Source organism: Aristolochia californica, unplaced genomic scaffold, assembly GCF_029961685.1.
Source record: "Aristolochia californica isolate CCGP_79_NKW_82.1479 unplaced genomic scaffold, dmAriCali1.0.hap1 SCAF_12, whole genome shotgun sequence".
In the NCBI taxonomy this organism is placed as follows: Eukaryota; Viridiplantae; Streptophyta; class Magnoliopsida; order Piperales; family Aristolochiaceae; genus Aristolochia; species Aristolochia californica.
The window spans coordinates 22,736,515-22,755,842 of NW_027181793.1; the positions used below are offsets into that span (position 1 = coordinate 22,736,515).

General features: G+C 39.2%; 2 protein-coding genes across 3 annotated transcripts; both read right to left on the bottom strand.

Moving 5' to 3' along the window:
• Window positions 1–357: 357 nt before the first annotated feature.
• LOC137945784 (ABC transporter G family member 32-like) lies at window positions 358–11,196 on the bottom strand. The gene is made up of 24 exons (XM_068791807.1): window positions 10,646–11,196; window positions 9,473–9,593; window positions 9,292–9,380; window positions 9,126–9,210; window positions 7,785–7,944; window positions 7,630–7,706; window positions 7,467–7,520; window positions 7,136–7,226; window positions 6,733–7,034; window positions 6,303–6,584; window positions 5,733–6,049; window positions 5,482–5,642; window positions 5,036–5,139; window positions 4,694–4,853; window positions 3,912–4,031; window positions 3,703–3,797; window positions 3,291–3,623; window positions 2,922–3,212; window positions 2,466–2,549; window positions 2,194–2,327; window positions 1,882–2,109; window positions 1,474–1,645; window positions 1,133–1,387; window positions 358–819 (listed from the first exon to the last, which is right to left on the bottom strand). Exons 1-24 carry the CDS (start codon window positions 10,918–10,920, stop codon window positions 547–549), a joined length of 4,263 nt encoding a protein of 1,420 aa, XP_068647908.1. The 5' UTR covers window positions 10,921–11,196; the 3' UTR covers window positions 358–546.
• A 5,603-nt stretch (window positions 11,197–16,799) lies between these two features.
• LOC137945785 (uncharacterized) lies at window positions 16,800–18,869 on the bottom strand. Of its 2 annotated transcripts, none has more exons than XM_068791809.1 (6): window positions 18,612–18,869; window positions 18,346–18,489; window positions 18,182–18,256; window positions 17,548–17,670; window positions 17,317–17,409; window positions 16,800–17,092 (listed from the first exon to the last, which is right to left on the bottom strand). In XM_068791809.1, exons 1-6 carry the CDS (start codon window positions 18,715–18,717, stop codon window positions 17,007–17,009), a joined length of 627 nt encoding a protein of 208 aa, XP_068647910.1. In that variant the 5' UTR covers window positions 18,718–18,869; the 3' UTR covers window positions 16,800–17,006. The 2 variants fall into 2 exon arrangements, with proteins under 2 accessions (XP_068647910.1, XP_068647909.1); XM_068791808.1 differs by having other exon boundaries at window positions 17,308–17,409; window positions 18,612–18,861.
• Window positions 18,870–19,328: the final 459 nt, after the last annotated feature.

Genomic DNA, 19,328 nt, shown 5'->3' on the forward strand with positions numbered 1-19,328 from the left:
ATTTCCAGCCTTACTCCAAACCTTATCCCTGCTTCGTTGACCTTCCAATTTCTAACGAAATTTCACTGTTCACCTTCCAATCATGTATGGAAAGTGAATAATAACCACGCACCTGGGCAGACTTTATGTGATTAAAGGGCACCAGCCACATGATACTACATGGTATTATTAGCAAATCCGATATTTATACAAGGCAATCATCTTACTGCTATGGATTCTTATTTTATTGCAAAGTAACAAAAGTTTCCTTTTGATGAATGGAAGATGAATAAGATCCAACTATATGGAAAAGTTTATTACTCTTAAAATCCTAGAGCAGGAACAGGTCGATCTGAGGCATACCGCTTGCTCACTTAATCACTGCAAAACCAATGTATTCTTTCTAGTACCATCAATACATTTTCCCATTTATATTAGAAAATAAAAATACACAACAGTAGCACTTCCTTCCCCTCTTACATGGTGTCCTACCTATACAGTGTGTATAACGTAACTAGGTCACAGAGACCATGGCTTATTATCAATGTCTGAGGCACGCAAAATAACCTACCTCTTTTGGAAGTTGAAAGCTTTAATTGCAAAAGCAAATATCACAGCAAATATCACAGAGAAACCAACCACCATAAGACCAGCAAGACCCAAGAAGTCGTGCCTGTATCCAAAGTGATCCTTGAGAAACTTGCTTACAGTCACTGAATGGGAACCATCGGTTAGTTTGATTGGTTCGTTAACATCTCCATACTGGCTGGTCAAGAGGCCACACAGACTCCAGGCAACAGGATTTGCCCAGTAATACCATCTCCACCACACAGGTATTGCCTAGAAACAATAACACAACTTAGCCAGCAATTATTTTACAACATTTAATTTCTGTTTTGCATTTGCCCATGCTGCCACCCTTGGTGGAATTGATTATCACCCTTTCCTAATGACCGCATGATGCAGGGAATGGGGCAGTAATCAATTCCTCTCAATGCAGCAACCATGTCAAACACCTTTTTGTCTAGATCATCTAAACCTGTATAACAAAAATTTATACTAATCTTAACAAACATTAAAATACTTGCAACATGGTCTTCATTGCCTATAAAATGGAAGAGAAATTTCGAAGCAAGAACTTTCCATGTCATACCTTATGCGCAATCATAAACCCACTGAAGAGGTTCCACAGCATATAAAATGGTGCAGCAATAATTGGTGCCACATTATGGTTGGGAGTTACTGCGGTAACCATCATACCAAAGAAAGTGAAGTACAGTAAAGTGAAGTACATAAAAAATATGAACCAGAAAAATTTTATAAGCGTCCATTCAAATGAGGCCATTGAGTAGAAAAGACTGCCATAAATAAGAGCCTGAGCAAACACGTAAGGAAACTCAATGGTCACCTGCAGAAACAAATATTGACTCATCATACAATGGAAAAAACCGACTTTAAGAACAGCATCAAGAGTCAAAATATCAGAATATGAACCTGGGCAAATGCAAATGGCAAAGCTGAATACATCCCTGCAGCTCTCTCCCGATACGAAACAAACCTTTCAATGGAAACCACAGGTTGAACTGAAGTTGCATTGGTGATTCCAATGAAAAGAACAGCAGCATACATGGATCCCATGGCATTTAAGATGTTTTGCTGAGTATCCCTACATAGTTGAGTGGCCAAAACTAGTTACATATAACCTTCTGGTAGCCTAGGAAAAATAAATTGTCCTGACAAAATACAAGCATATAGGATGGACAGGGCAAACGGATTCAGCAAATTAATAATCAGAATATTTCATTAAGGTAGTTAGAAAGAGCATGAAGAAAATCTTTAATAAAGCAAACTACAGAAGAAGAGGTTTACCATGAGAGTACAAAAAGCTAGTCAATGAGATACCTTTTAGAACCAAATCTCCAACATATTGTCCCAAACATTAGTGATATGATGACTGTGTAGAAGAATCGAACAGCCGTATATTGGGGGTTCCTCCAATAAGACAAGTTCTGCTTCCAGAGGATGGCTAGAAATTGAACATAAAATGATTGCGAGTATTTGGATGGAAAGCTCAGATCTTTGGAGTTATTAGTTGGTCTACTTTGAATTTCAACCAGTTCAATGTTTCGTCTGAAAGGGAAAAAAAATGGCAAAGTTTAGAGAAAAAGGGATAGTGTAACAGAGCACCAGAGTATCCTGAGAAATCCAACGTACTGAAATAACTCTGATCTTCTATAAATTTCAGCAAAGTCAACTCCAAGGCGATTTTCTTCGGCCGGAGAAGTGACTTCTAGCATCCATGTTGCAGGGTTACGACCAGGCTTGATTTTAGGTACTCCTTCAACAGCCTATGAATCCATGGCCAAACATGTTCAACCAAGATATAAAGACGCATTATTTACAAAGTGTCCGATCACTGCCAGAAATCTCAACATTGATGTGTCTGACACCTCATGCACGAACAAAGTGAATAAGTTTATCTGTACCTCAAAATATTGAATAAGCTTTTGTGAATTGCAGCCAAGTTCACCAGCATAGATTAGTTCCCCTCCTCTCTTCATGAACAAAAGCTGCAAAAAATCACATTCAGAGAGGAGGTCAAATAAATATTTACTAGAAGTCTGATTATATACCACTGTCACAAGATGTCTTCCATCTGATTTGCTTTAGATCTTATGTTCCACTCCATGTTTTAACAGATAGGATAGCTTCTTCAACTTAACTATATGAATATCCAACTGATGAAAGTAAAAAATGCCAAGGTTTTCTAAACAATCAAATTCATTGATTGTTAATACCACTAGTAATTCACAAAAGACACTAAAAAGAAAAAACAAGTCCAAGTATATCCATCGTTTTGTATTAACTGTTAATTTATCCTTACTTATCTCTGAACTTTTCTTTTTATATAACTATTTCAACAAGGACTGTGAAGAAGCAACCTCATCAAAAGATTCAAAAATATCTATACTAGGTTGATGGATTGTGCACACGATTGTCCTCCCAGTGTCCACTATATTCCTCACAGTTCTCATAACAATGGCTGCTGATCTTGCATCCAGTCCTGAAGTTGGTTCATCCATAAAGACAATAGATGGATTGGCAACAAGCTCCACTGCAATAGTTAGCCTTTTACGCTGCTCTGTAGACAACCCATCAATCCCTGGCAAACCAACAAGGGCTCCACTTAATGAAGAGAGTTCCACAAGTTCCATTACTTCATCCACAAATGCCTGAAATCCATCACAAAGGAATTAAAACATGAGAGGCACATGTATGAAACTGCTAAGACATGCAAGACCGCTGTTCACCTTTCTTGTCCTTGAATCAATATGTGGTGCCAAACGGAGCCATGCAGAGTACATTAGCGACTCACAAACAGTCATGCATGGAGAATGGACATCATTTTGCTCACAATAACCAGAAATTCTGGCAAAAGTTTCTTGTTTTTTTGGATAACCCGAAATGGTTATGCATCCCTCAATGAGGCCACCGGTTTTCCTTCCTGCTAAAACATCCATCAGGGTAGTTTTACCTGCCCCACTGATCCCAACCAAAGCTGTCAGCACTCCTGGTCTAAATGCTCCAGTAACATTCACTAACAGCTGTATCCGGTCTTCTAAAATGCCTTGTTGCTTCAGTTCCTGATAGTGGTGGTTTGATAAGCAACAGAACTACTGAAAAAAGTGTAACTGCAAGCAATTCATAATGAATTTGACCTACCATTGGTACATCAACATAGTAACTGATATTGAAGAAGCACATGGAAAGAGGTTGAAAGGGCAGAACCATGCCTCTTTGTTCTTTACCGGCTTTTCCTTTAGTGAAATTATGAATAGTGAACAATCAAAATGAGCAAAACACTTGATGATAACAAACTTCAAGATTAAACGAAAAATAGAAAGCAACTTTTAGAATGCATTTCCACCAACCTGTTAGCGTGGCAGGTTGCATATGTGATACTAGCTCAAAAGTAAGACTCTCTCCTCTCCTTCTTCTCTCCCTCTCTCTGACTTCACCTGTGGATAGAACTGCCTGCCGTTTCCCAAGAGCTGTACGGAAAAAGAATGTACTTAAATCTTATTGTGTGAAAAATCTCATGGGGCACATTCGGTATGATCATACTTATATCACTGTACAAGTATCACAAGTGTTACAGAGGCACTGATCTCATTGGCCACAGAGCCATAAGATTTTATGCTTGCAAGCCAATGTGCAGTTATTTTTCAAATCCCAGATCTATGTGGGACTGCTCTAACAGTACCAAAATTGTTGCCAGTTCAATTGATGGTAAATATCCAATGTAGCCCTTCCCCCCACTTCCCCTTTTGCCAATTCAAATTGATGGTAAATAAACTATTAGAAACAGCAGTTCCATGTGGGACTATTCTTAAGTTTATGAAATTTACCTTTACATTGGACTGCTAAGTTCATCAGAATAGTCAGTTAGGATAGCCAAAGTAGTAAATTTTGTCAATTACAGATGTACAAACTCAAAATATCTTCAAAAAAGTTTTGAAGTTTCAAGCTGCACTTTTCAGCAAGAGCTTATAAAAGTATGAAGAATAATCTAAAACGTTTATCTGCAGAAAATGTGAAAATTGCGCATACAGCTGAAGCTTACAGAGGATGAGAAAATTGCTAAAATCATGACATTGACCTTCTAAAGGTATTCCCTTAAAATTCTTGAGTAGCACAGTGTCAAGTGACTTACGTTTCAGATAACTTAAAAAGAAGGTCAAGAGGATGTTGAAGAATATTGTATAACCAAATAAAGCACCAACTCCAATCCAGTACCAGTATCCTTCTGAAAATAGACCATGTGCTTTTAATACAGCCTCACCTAAGGTTAAACTAGTGTGGTTTCCAATCATCTGCAACCAGAATGAAATATCAGTTATTTATGACAAAAACTTCGAAAAAGTTTAGGCATAGTTTTATAGCATCATTGATCAAGTAAAAGCTGTTCAAATACACAAGTATGTTTGAAAATGATCCTTATCACATCAGTGTCCCCTGAAGTACATTAGGACAAAATCTCAAATGATTATGCTACCTTGCCCCAAGAATGACCAAGAAATTCGTTCACTGAAGCTGCATCTTGAGCATACATCAAGGGTGAAAACCAATAACCCCAAATCCACCATTTTGGGATGCTATCTGACAGAAGAAAATGGAAAAGCAATCAATCCACAATAGTAGAAAACTGAAGCCTATACTAACATGTTGTTACACCCAACCCAACCATAGAACGGAAAAGTGGTTGGGGCCAGTCTTAACGAGTTCAATGGGAAAATTTTCACAGGTTGAACATGACATTCAAATGATGCCATGCTAGTCATAAGAGGAGGCCTCTATAGTCCTATTCCACCTCATCCTCTGTTTCTGATGGAGGGAAGAGGGGAAGAGGGCTGAACTTCAATGCCATTCACTTTCCAACAAGGTTTCCACTGGAAAAAAAGGAAGGAAGGGGATGTTGCATGGAAATAATCTAGCTCCAACCTCTGGAAATAATAAATCCTCCAAGAACCATGACCACCAAAATTGCAAATGATCCAAAGGTGTTGGCTATTATCATGTTTCGACCCAAGGCTGCCATTAGACGAAATAGTGGCAAAGACATTTGGTGCAGAAAGAAAAACAATAAAAGCTGTCGTAGGCATCTGCAAAAATATGAATAAGAACAACAGGAGAAACTGAAACTTCAAAACTTTGAAAAAAAATCCCATCAGAATTTGGAACAACTTTATCACCTAGTTATCTGTGGATCAAAACCAATCACATAGTATGTAACTGCCACCCATATACCAGATTCCACAAGTGAAGTAGGAATACTCAGGATCCAGGAAGGAAGTGTGTAAACCCAGCATGGATAGAAGTGCAAATCTCTATGCTTATAGAGCACTGGAAGCTTGGCTATCAACATTGCAACTTCAGTAAACCCATTAAATAGAATCATTACTTCTGCAAAATAAACTGCCCCAAGGTACAAATAGCCATCATCCACTGTGTTATGGTGCATTGTTGTCCGGAAGAACACAGTCATTGTGATCAATGAGACAAATAAAAGCTGCAAAGTAATATCAATACTTAACAATCTCAGAATCTAAATATTAAAAGCTCCTCACTAAAAAATAACAGTGCATGCAACATCAAAATAAAATCGACTCCTTTGCATTAAAAGGTTGTAGAGAACCAATCCTAGTGGTTTCATTCACTAAAAGCTCAGTGACTTAATTCAAGTCATGCTCTAAAATAGACTTCTGACTAAAAGCAACTGCATTTGGAATATCTGAAATAAAGGATTGAAAGAGAATAAGTACCTGTATGAACTTGAAGACATAGATAAATGAATTCCGTCTCATCAAAAGCAACTGCCAAGAGAAGCTGGTCTTGAGGAGATCTGTTCTTTTCGCACCATATGTAGCAGTTGACAGAGCAGCAGGGTGGTTACAGTGTCTATCATATGGAGTGGCTAATTCCACTAATAGATTCTTACCAACATGGAATGACCGAAAAGTTTCTGCAAATGTTCTTACGGGTATATACTCATATGGGCAATCAGTAACTGACCAGTACTGCTGCTGATCCTTCTTTGATGTCACCTATAGTAAGAAAAATCCATATATATCAAAATAAAGTAATAGATTCTAGAGAAAAAGGGGTAAAAATACTCAATGGAATGCAGGTAAAAATGCTGCAAATAATAGAAGAGTAAAGAACATCCATAATCAAAACTTCCTGAATTCTTACTTCTTGCAAAAAGTCAGATACATTTTTTCGTTCGGGACATCTAAAACCCATGAAGGAAAAGAAGTCGAGAGCAGCATCACGTGGCCCCTGATATACTATCTGACCATCGGCTATAAGAATAATATCATCAAATAATTCATAAGTTTCTGGGGAAGGTTGCAACAGAGATATGACAGTAGTTCCATCTAGTGCATGTGTTGAATGCCTGAGATACTTGATGATTTGATAAGTTGTAGAACTATCAAGCCCAGTTGATATTTCATCCATGAAAAGCACGCGGGCAGAACCAACAAGGAGTTCACCTGCCAAATCCATGTGTCTGTTGCATCTTTAAGAATTCAACAACTTCTTTTAAACCAGCAATTCGAATATAGACAGCCATTTAAGTGAGATAAATGTTTACCTGTAGTGAGGCGCTTCTTTTGCCCACCAGATATCCCTTTGATCATTTCATCTCCCACCAGCGTATCAGCACAAATATCCAAACCTAAAATCTTTCCAAGATAAATATTAGTAGTCTTTTATGAACTTGATTGTAATGATTTCATCAGAGACATACACAGGCTCATCAGTGCCTTTCATGAAACAGATTGGAAATAACACTCATGTCAGATATTTCATCTAGTACGATAACAGTTTTTAGAGAGGACTTTCAGGCTTTCTGTTAGCATCCCAATGCATACAACCATAAAATCTCACATCAATAGACAAATCTACATCATACAATCAGATACCTTCAGTATATAATCCACAACAAGGCTTGTCTTTTCCCCTCCCAATGCAAATGCCTGAAAAAAGAAGAGCACAAAATGAAAAGTGAAACAAAGGAGCCCACCCAGAAAGATCATTACAATCTATACTCTTTTTTTCTTGGAATGCTTTAACAAAGCTTTGTACCTTCATGAATATATCCAAATCTTCATCTGGTTTTATCCCAGCATTCTTCTCCCTTCTTGAAAGTTCCGTAAGCATATCTAGAGCAATTATTGACACTCAGAAGATGATGAACACAAAAGCTAAACACGGCATGCATCTACTGCCTAGATACCCACCATATTTGATTCCAACACCTTGGCAACGTCCTGAAAACTCAAGGATTTCACGCACTGTCATCTCTGCCACATGCCAATCCTGCTGACTAACATAAGCTGATGTCCTCTGAGGAACGAATTCCTTCAAACTATGGCCATTATAGGTGATGCTCCCTGACACCTGTAGAGCATTGAAAAGGATGTACTAGAAAATAAGATGCAATGGAGAAAAAATAAAAGGTTTGATAGAGTGGCATCATCATTTCTTTACCAAACACAAAACTACAATGCATATTGAGTTAAAGAATAAAAATAAAATATCAGTTACAAGGAAAAGGTACTGGATAGCTGAGTTAGAGCAGGGGAATTTAACTGAGCTACACAATAATGTACATTTCAACCAAATATTTGAGTTTGATGCATCAATGATTTCTTTGATGTGAAAACTTAAAACCACCTAACATTTTACATCACTCAATCAGGGGAACCTTGTGAGGAACCCTTATTGGATGAAGAACATAAAACCTAGTTTATAGAAGTCCAAATGAATGTCCTTTATAGAACATAACTTAATGCTCTAACTCAGAGAACAAAATACCAACCGATCAAGTGTATAATCCAGCTAAGAATGCCTAGTAATTTTAAAAGATTGCTTATTCTAACATTATATAGATCCAATTATAATTGAATATGAAACAAAATTTCTTAATCATTTAAAAATTTGGTAAGATTACCCAATTACCCATATTTTAAATAAAACATACATGGGAAAGTGTCGATCAGCAATCTCTCATTGTTATTGAGGAGTGCTCATCCCCATCTTATGTCTTGATCTCTCTTTACCTGTCTTTGAGAGTGCTATTTTGCTTTCTTTGTCTTTATTAATGAAATATCCACTGTTAAAAAAACAAAACGGTAAAGATACAAGCAATGAGCAATAGGCATTCGATGACCTGGTTGCCCATTTATTGTGAAGGTAGTCTAGTAATTTCATCCCCACCTAAGATAGTTTAATTATGTAATTTGGGTTTTACTGTAATGGATGGCTTGATTTCATAAGATTATATTGTTAAGAGTAAATTAATTCTATGTTTAAATTTCTACAAGTTTGATAACCTTTAATTTTATTTTATGCGATTCTTACATTATTTTTTAAAATTATGTGCTATTTAACAATCTTTTGATTTACTGGTTCACTCACTGTTGGCTAATCGGGTAAATAAACAGATAAAGAAACGCCTCTTATATGGAGCCAAAACAGGTAGAGAAATAAATACATGATAATCATAATGGGTAATATCTGGCCCATTCTGTTTATTACCTGCTTATAACCCTACATCTAAGCACCAACAGACGACATACCTGCAAATCATCACCAAGCCGTCCAGCAAGAGCTAAAAGTAAAGTGGTCTTCCCAGAGCTGGGAGGACCCAAAAGTAGTGTCATCCTGCAATACAAGATGATATTCAGTTGATGTAAAAAATCACTCAAATTATTGCCAGGTCTCAGATTTATATTCAAACTTTACCGAGAAGGTCTAATGATCCCACTAAGACTGTCCAGTATTGTCAACCTTTTTCTCCTTCCTGGAAAGATCCTCAGCTGCCTCAGGAGGGCCTTCATCAAACAACTGACTCAAAATCAGAGTTATCCGGAGAGAAACAAGACCAAGTATTCTTTGACATAGATGGTATATATTCAGACCATACCTCCATCATGTCGAAGATAAAATTTGGAATAGTAGGTAAAGCTCTACTTCCAACATGGACATGTGAATCTACAGTTAGATTGTTGAATCGAACCTCAATCTTTGGAAATTCCAGGTCTACTCTGTAATTCCAATTCAGAATGAACATTACTACAATTGAATACAAGTATCATAAAGTACTAGATGTGCCCAAAAAAGAGACGCAATGTGAACCAAGCTTAAAGTTCAATGGACGCCAGAAACCAAAGCTAAGGAATATTAGATAAGCACCCAAAATGCTTCTCAAGAAACTCTTAGTGCAGAAGTGGATGAACCAAATACAAATTAAGAATCTTACATAAAAGAAAATTGCCAAGGAAAAGATGCAATAAAAATTTAAGAAAGTGAACACGTGTCATCGGGACATACAATAAGGGGAAAAGCACCAAAAGAAAAAACACAGAGCAGCCGCTTAATAACTCCAGTCGTTTCGAACTGGTGGACTACAACCTAAATGAACTATATCGTAACAAATTCATTCCTCACGATAATGGTAGAAGCGAAATGGTGTAAGTCACCAACGAGCAATTGCTGAAGAATTCTGTTAAAGAAGTAGCTTTTGTCCGTGACGCATACTATTTACTCCACAAAGTTCTTCTATCAATACCAGATGCACTGATTTACCAATTTCAGAAGAAAAAAGGTCAATGACAGGAAAGAAAATAGTTATTTGAACAAAAACAGCAACTAGTACTACTACTACAATGCAATTACAACTACAACTACAACTACAACTACAGCAAGAAGAAAATTCCTTCACTCTACAAACAAAACACCGCAAACGAAAGCGAAAAACAAACCATTACATCTCAAAAACTAAAAGATTTTGGTTTATTAGACGACTAAAAAAAATGCAATCCAATTACATCAAACAATTCAAATCTATAAAAAAAAAAAAGTAGACTTGAATGTTTAACTAAGAACCACATGAAAGAAAGTAAAAAACAACTTATACGGCAGAAATGATAATGTGGGAAGAGAATAACGGCATGAGAGAAGTAAGAAACAAAACCAGAAGAAATAGGACATAGGAACAAGTTCCTCCACGAGCGTCACAAGGCCACGCAACTATAGAGTATATACGAAAAGAGTCGAAGACAGTATGAAAGAAAACAGTAATTCTGTGAAATATTACGCGTCAAATCTTTTCCGCATTTTGCTTAAGAAGTGCTCAGTATCCTTGTCCACCGCATTAACGAGCCGATCGAGTAGCAGCTGTCGCTCTTCAGCTTCCAAATTCCCGACATCGACCTCGGAAACATCTCCGACGACATTACGTAGAATTCCCCTCCGGACGCGATCATACGTTGGAAGCCTCTCGAGAGCAGCCCACCGGAGCGCTTCTTCATCGTCGTCGTCTTCTCTGAATGAACCCGACCTCGAGAAGACAGTCTCCGCAGAATTCCACATCTCGAAGAAGCGGAACAAACCCTAGCGCCAGAGATAGATGGCCGGCGAGACGCTTTTAAGGAGTGCAAGCATTTTAGATCCAACGATTCAGAGAGACAGCGTCAGAGTTGTTGAGAACCGCATTAATGGCAGCTCCTACTTCCAAGATAGGGAGACTGTTTATGTACGTCAAGAGTTATGGCTGAGCTTTTTGCTGTTGCTCTTCTTTCTCGTTTTTCCAAAACATAGAAAACAGAAGAGCAATTTTGTTTTTCGTCTCTCGTTTTCTCGCACAAAGTTCCGTTTCGCTGCAGCTGCCTCATGCATAGCCATGAATCTTCTGTCATTTCTTGCCGTTTTTATGAGACAAGAAAATGGCGCGGTTTCGGAAGCGAGAGAGAATGAGACGAAGGCTGACGTTTAAAAGTGAAATTAACGCTTTAGCGTGGATTAGTTACCGCGTTTGAAAGGGTGAAAACACAAAACGTACAACAGCGACCGTCGCGTCTAATCCCGCCAGGCAGCCCGACCCATATTAATTGAGAATTCAGATTTTTTTTTTCCCCACACGAGACTGCTTAAACCCAACTCATTCTTACCCTAGGTAACCAATGCCCCTTGGTCCTAACTGCAGTAGTCCTCTTCATTCTTCTCCCTAATCTAGGACTACGGGGCAGTCCTCTCCCATTGTTGAGATTCTCATGTTGGGTTTTTAAGGGTTCCAAGGCAGACTTGGTATTGATATGGGCAACAGTTCCATCCATTATTGCCCAGAAGACAAATACAACAGAAAAAGCGGCTAGCCAAACAATGTTTTAATCAAAACCGATGTTGATTTATGACCTAGCTCGACTCCATTACTTTTGGCTCCAACCCCTCACCAGTGGATAATAAATAATAGCTGGAGTTTCTTTCCTCAACTCGCCAACTTCCATTAATACGACCCTCCCACTTAATTTTCTCATTGATGCGATCACGACTTTCTTTCTCATCCTAATGCCTGTTGAGGATCCCGTTTTGGGTCTCAATTGGCACATGCAAGTCATGCTTGCTCGTCCTCGACCTTTAGACAAAAATGAATTGAAATAGAAAAATCTGAAAATTATAGATTTATGCATCGTTTTTGTTATTTGGGTGTCTTAAATGGATACCCAATACCCGAGTACCTGCTCTGAGTTCTTATACCCGATTACGGACCCGCGTATGTTATCTGATTAAATCATTTAATCGGGATCTCTCTGTCAGGAGAGTTTGAGGGTTGAGACTTACGGGAAAGGGGTTTTTCATCGGGGAAGAGGGTTTCGTCGAGAAGAAGAGGATCTTTACGGGAAGAGGGCTTCATTAGGAGAAATCGGTGTTCGATTTATATGCTTGGAGCCGCAAAGCTCTCTTCTTCGCTCGACTTAGTAGAATCATCGTCATCTCCCGTGGATAGGCTGTTATTGAACCACGTAACCCTTATCTCTTCTCATTTATGATTTATTTACTGTTTCCACACCTATTTATGTTTTTGCTCTTTGATTATATGTTTCGTAGTTTGATATCCTTGATTACATGCTCGGATTAGTGTCTTCGTTATAACAATTGGTATCAGAGCGAGATTTTCCGGCGACGGCGCCGGATTTTCATTTGTCCCTCTCTGTTTTCGCTTACGGGAAGAGAACTCTCTGTCCCGAGCTTCCGTGTGTTGGTTTTCTGGAAGTGCCGAAAGGAGAAGAATTTTCGAGATTTTGGGGCACTGTTCGTTGTTTCTGTCAGTGTCGAGGGGAAGAATTTTTTATTTTTTTTGGCACTGGTGGGTGGTTTCTGTCACTGCCAAGGGGAAGAAATTTTTTTTTGGGCACTGTTCGGTGTTGGATTCTGGAAGTCACGAGAGAAAAATTCTGTTTATCAGAGAGGTTAGAGAGAAGATTTAAGCATTTGAACATTTTTTTGTGATCGAGGGTATTTTGGTAATTATGGATGCGAAGTATACAATAGAGAAGTTTGATGGATAGAGAGATGTTGCTGGGGTTGCTGAAGATCATTCTGATTATTCAGAATATATCCTACAGTTGATGCCTGTGTTGCACACTCACAAGATCAGTGGATACTTGATTCGGGTTGCTCCTACTACATGTGTCCTATCAAGGACTATTTTGCGACATATCAATCGATGAATGGTGGTATAGTTTTGACAGGGAACAACATGCCCTGTAAAACTGTTGGGATTGGAACGGTCCAAATCAAGATGCATGATAGTATAGTGAGGACTTTGTCAAAAGTTCGGCATGTGCCAGACTTGAAGAAAAATCTGATTTCTCTAGGTTCTCTAGATTCCCTTGGTTGTAGATATACATTTGAAGTTGGAGTTTTGAAGGTCTGTAAAGGTGCATTAGTTGTGATGAACGAAAAAAAGGTTGGCAACCTTTATGTGCTTCAGGGCAGTACAGTCATAGGTGCTGCAGCGGTTTCTTCATCTACAGATTCAGATACAGACACGACTCGTCTGTGGCATATGCGATTAGGGCATATGAGTGAGAGGGGAACGACAGTTTTGAACAAACAGGGTTTACTTGGTGGTCAGAAGACAAGGAATTTAGACTTCTGTGAACACTGTGTTTTTGGGAAATAGAAGCATTTGAAATTCAGTACGGCAATCCACAGAACTAAGGGTATAGTAGATTATATCTATTCTGACTTGTGGGGTCCTCATGTTCCTTCAAAGGGTGGTGCTCGGTATTTTATTACCTTCATTAATGACTACTCTAGGAAGGTTTGACTTTATCCATTGAAGACTAAGGACGAAGTGTTTGTTTCTTTCAAGCAGTTTAAGGCTATGATTGAGAATCAGACTAGAAAAAAAATCAAGAGGCTTAGGACTGATAATGGTTTGGAGTTCTGTTCAGGGGAGTTCAATGATTTCTGCAAGAATGTGGGAATTGCTCGGCATCGTACATTTAGGCACACTCATCAACAAAATGGTGTCACAGAACGCATGAACATGACACTTTTGGAGAGGGCTAGGTGTATGCTCTCTAATGTGAGTTTGGGGAAAGATTTTTGGGCTGAGGCAGTTTCCACAGTATGCTACTTGGTGAATCGGTCTCCACACACTCCTATTGAGTGTAAGACTCCTGTTGAGGTATGGTCTGGATCTTCGGCAGATTATTCTAGTTTAAAAATTTTTGGTTGTCCAACGTATGCTCATGTGAATGAGGGTAAATTAGAACCTCGGGAGAAGAAATGCATATTTCTGGGTTATGCATCTGGGGTGAAAGGGTATAGGTTGTGGTGTCCTGATCCCAAGGCACCTAAGTTTCTTATCAGTAGAGATGTTACTTTTGATGAAACTTATATGCTTCATCCCAGGAAGGAGTCTGTTGATGAAAGCAGAAATCAGGGTATCAGTGAACAGGTGGTGGTTGAGGGTGATACTTCTGGGAGAGACATAGAAAACACTCCAGTTCAATCCATTGGTGATAAGGTGCAAGATTCTAGTGAGGTAGAAGATGTATCTCAAGAGCTATGGTTCAGTTTGGCTCGAGATCGAGTGAGGAGGCAGATAAGGCCACATCAGAAGTACGACTATGCAGACATGGTGGCTTATGCATTGACTGTGGCAGAGACCGTTCAGTTTCAAGAGCTTTCTAACTATCATGAAGTTGTCACGGGTAGTGATTCTGAAAAATGGACTATTCTTATGAACGAGGATATGGAATCTCTTCAAAAGAACCGAACTTGGGAGCTTGTGAAACCACCGAAGGGGAAGAAGATTGTTGGATGCAAATGGGTCTTCAAGAGAAAGGAAGGAACTCCAGATGATGACGATGCTAGATACAAGGAACGTTTAGTGGCAAAGGGATATAGTCAGAGAGAGGGTGTAGACTTCTCTGAGGTCTTCTCACCTGTTGTGAAACATACCTCTATTTGTGTGTTGCTTGTTATGGTTGCTATGTTTGACTTAGAGCTAAAGCATCTTGATGTCAAGACAGCTTTTTTACATGGTGAGCTTGAAGAGCAGATTTATATTCATCAGCCAGAGGGGTTTTTTGTTTCTAGAAAGGAGGACTATGTTTGTTTGCTTCAGAAATCTTTGTATGGGCTAAAACAATCACCTAGACAGTGGTATAAGCGGTTCGACATGTTTATGATGGACCATGGTTATTCTAGAAGTGAGCATGATAATTGTGTTTACTTTAAGAAGCTTTCAGATGGTTCATTTGCGTATTTGTTGTTATATGTTGATGATATGCTTATTGCAGCCAAAGATATATCTGTGGTCAACAAGTTGAAGGCTCAACTCCGTGGTGATTTTGAAATAAAAAATTTGGGCGCAACAAAGAAAATATTGGGCATGGAGATTCGCCAGGATAGAAAGGCAAACAAGTTGTACCTACACAAATGAGTTATTTTGATAAAGTACTTGAGCGCTTTGGGATGCAGGACTCTAAACTTGCAAGCACACCTCTTACTGCCCATTTTTGACTTTCAACAGAGTTATCACCGCAGACCGAGGATGAGGAGGAGCACATGTCCCATGTTCCCTATGCGACTGCAGTTGGGAGCCTTATGTATGTCATGGTTTGCACTCGTCCAGATATTTCACATGCAGTTAGTGTTGTGAGTAGATATATAGCACGTCCTGGCAAGGGACACTGGCAGGTTGTGAAATGGATATTTCGATATCTGAAGGATACTACTAGTTCTGGTTTGGTATTTGGGGGTTGTAGAGATGCTGGTGCAGTTGGCTATGTTGATTCCGATTATGCTGGGGATCACGATAAGAGGAGATCTCTAACAAGTTATGTTTTCACTCTCTCGAGTTGTGTAGTGAGTTGGAAGGCAACATGACAGACTACAGTTGCCTTATCCACTACAAAGGCCGAGTACATGGCTGTGACTGAGGCAGTGAAAGAAGTTATTTGGTTGAGAGGTTTACTTGGTGAGCTTGGTTTGCCACAAGGTGCTACAGTTGTTCGCTGTGATAGTCAGTGTTATACATCTAACTAAAAATTAGATGTATCATGAGAGAACTAAGCACATTGATGTCAGATATCATTTTGTGAGAGACATTGTCTCTCAGGGCCATATTGAGGTAAAGAAGATTGGTACCACAGAGAATGCAGCAGATATGATGACCACACCAGTTCCTACACTCAAGTTCAAGCACTGCTTAGATTTGATTGGTGTTCGTAGTACCTGAGGAGGATGCCCTAAGGGGCAAGGTGGAGATGGCGATAGACAGGTTCTATTCTTCAGAGAGGATTATTTCCATTTAAGCCAAGGTGGAGATTTGTTATTTGGGTGTCTTAAATGGATACCGAAATACCCGAGTACCTGCTCTGAGTTCTTGTACCCGATTACGGACCCGTGTATGTTACCCGATTAAATCATTTAATCGGGATCTCTTTGTCGGGAGAGTTTGAGGGTTGAGACTTATGGAAAAGGGGTATTTCGTCGGGGAAGAGGGTTTCATCAAGAGGAAGAGGGTCTTTCCGGGAAGAAGGCTTCATTGGGAGAAATCGGTGTTCAATTTGTATGCTTGGAGCCGCAAAGTTCTCTTCTTCGCTCGACTTAGTGGAATCATCGTCATCTCCCGTGGAGTTAGGCTGTTGCCGAACCACGTAACCCTTGTCTCTTCTCCTTTGTGATTTATTTACTGTTTCAGCACCTATTTATGTTTTCTCTCTTTGATTATATGTTTCATAGTTTGATATCCTTGATTACATGCTCGTATTAGTGTCTTCGTTATAACAGTTTTTTTGTCGCTCTTGCATGCAAACATGAAGAATTCTTAGAAAACTGGTAGTACGGGGCTTTAGTGAGTAAATGCTTTATTGGAAAACAGGATTATTAAAACAAAAGATCGGCACACTGACCCTTTACAACCAACATTCAAGAGTAGAAGAGACGGAGAAACTCATTCAAATTCTAATTGTGTTAATAATGATATTATAATCCTTTACGTAGGCTACTAGTGGGGTCGGGACCTTCAATCTGATTCAGAACTAATCTGATTCGATCTGATTGATCCATTAAATCACAATTAAAAGACATCTTTGAAAAATTCATCAGCTTGGGCGAATTGGGCATTCCTTTCCTTAGTAATAAATAGACGAAGAGCCTCAAAGCCATGGGATGAACATTGCCACCAACACTAGTACGGTAATCACTTCATGCTTTCCTGAAAAGCTCTTCTCCTTGCTTGACCCTGCATTGTTTCAGGACAAAAAAGTTGTTAGAGGTTTGTTCTGGACAGGGGACTGGCTCCAGTTGAACCTGATTTAACAGGTTTGTTCTGTTCAGGTATAACCTGATTTAACCTGGTATAGATTTCTTGTTTTAAAAAATAAAAAAGAAAGCAAAAGCTTAAAATCCTGACCATAGTGAAAACAAACAAATGATAATTGTAATGGAAGATCTTACCAGGCTGACCTGAGTTAGAGGGAACAGGAGTAGGCGGCGGGAGTGCGGGAGGAGCTGGTGTCAACCCCAAACCCAGACCATTGCAATCTGCTGCATAAACGCCTACAAAACGAGAAAGTTTTCACACGATCATGACACGTTTAGAGATTGATTAGAACTTCTCTTCAACTAATTTTTACTGGTTCTGAACGTTAAGATGCCAATAGATTATACACAGATAATCAAGTAACGAAGATTTACATTCTCTAAAACAAGGTAATCCCGTCATGTTCAGCGCGTTAGCAGACCCCTCGTTGCAGTCGCATCTGTATGCTGTACCTGTTCTTACGCAGGTCCCCTCACCACATAATGTGTAGCTGCAAGCTGCATTTCAGACCCCACTTTCAATTGCCATCGCCATGTACAAATCCAAGAAAGATTGAAAGAAGAAAAGTAAATCGAATAAAGCGAAGCTGGGAATCTGTCTACAAGCATTCAATAACAGCACCAACTCTTTCCTAACTTTTTATTGTGTGAGTACGACTGAAAAAGCTGAACTCAGGTATTAATCCCATTAAATATCGAGTTCTTCAGGGACGGACATGATATAGACTCCTTATGTTTCAAGCTTTCAGAGTGGTTGCATGTTGTGGGAAACATGACATTGGCCACTCTCCCACAATAACTGTGGTCGGTTCGTTTTGGCATTTCTGAATTAATAAAGAAGAACAGAAGATGGAGACTTTGAATTTGGTAGGGGGGAAAAAAAGTAGCAGAAAGTAAGATATATAAACTGAAACAAGATGATCCCAATGAAAGAATTCTGGAGAAGTTACATGAGGTGGCGTGAGTGTGTGCGAGTGCAGCAGAACGATACACACTTTGTGGAGCTTACGGTCAGTTAAATTGAAGGCAGGTGGGTGGGGAGGTGGAGGAGGAGCGGCGTTCCCACAGCTACTGTCCAGTGTACCTGCAAGTTCGATGCAGAACTCTTATAACAACAATGGTTGCTAGGTAGACATTGGGGAACAGATCTAGAGAGAGAGAGATGGAGCTTACAATTGGGAAGAATGCAAGGAGGCAGAACCACTGAGCCTATCTCAATCTGCTTCCATCCAGGCTTACACACGCACTCGAAAGGAATCAAACCGCTTCCTTCAGTACAGTTTCCGAAACCACAGTTTACGATCTTGCAAGCCATATCTGTACAAAAAACATTCAGCTTGAACGGAATCGATACTAAGGACCAAAAAAATATAATAAAATGTAAGTTTTAGACGGACAAAGAACGGTGAAATCAAAGACATTTAATCAAACGAGCGCACCTGAAATCAGATTGGGAGACACGGGCACCAGATTGCCGAAGAAGACGAACAACTGAAAAAGAGCCATTACTGAGAGACACAATGGAGCGGAAGTTGAAGTCCTCATGGCGTCGCAGACGAGAGAAAATTTCCCAGGACTGGTCAAGGAGAGGATTTTGAAGGCTTCGAGGGAAACGCCATAAAACAGAAAGAATAAAGAAATTAGAAGCAGAAGAGGTGGTGAAAACGAGGGGTTATCGAGTACATTAATATTTATGATTTTGGCTCCAGTGCTGAAAGACGAGATTTCCCATGCTCACTCGTTGAATTCCGAGCATCCTCCTTGGACATTTTGTTGCCTTTTTTGTCGTGAAAACTCGTGTCCTTCAGTTATTCACTTGTGTATACATCACCAGTTCAGATGGGAAACCATCTTTCTTACTGTAAAGCTTACAAGAGAAGTTCACTTTTTTCCTCGCAAAATTTCTGGAAACCTTTCGTTGCCCAGCAGGTCAGCAACCCAGAACAAATAACCAATTTTTTAACTTATTTACATAAATATCCAACTTTCCAAATAGTCTTATGTCATGTCAATTGACATGCAGGTCATCTCCATGTAGGATGATGCATCAACCGCCATGTCATTAAAAGCTAAGTAAGCTCTCCACTTCAGTTTACTTTATTTCTCCCATTTTCTTTTCAATATTGATTTAGGTTATTTTATAATAATTTTTTTTT

Coding starts and splice junctions, on each gene's coding strand:
- LOC137945784 (XM_068791807.1), bottom strand. CDS start 10,920: ATGTGGAATTCTGCGGAGACTGTCTTCTCGAGGTCGGGTTCATTCAGA. Junction 9,211..9,291: donor GGGATCATTAGACCTTCTCG/GTAAAGTTTGAA, acceptor CTTGTATTGCAG/GATGACACTACTTTTGGGTC. Junction 3,624..3,702: donor ACTATGTTGATGTACCAATG/GTAGGTCAAATT, acceptor CACCACTATCAG/GAACTGAAGCAACAAGGCAT.
- LOC137945785 (XM_068791808.1), bottom strand. CDS start 18,717: ATGAGGACTTCAACTTCCGCTCCATTGTGTCTCTCAGTAATGGCTCTT. Junction 18,257..18,345: donor TCCTTGCATTCTTCCCAATT/GTAAGCTCCATC, acceptor TCGAACTTGCAG/GTACACTGGACAGTAGCTGT. Junction 17,410..17,547: donor ATTACCTTGTTTTAGAGAAT/GTAAATCTTCGT, acceptor CTCGTTTTGTAG/GCGTTTATGCAGCAGATTGC.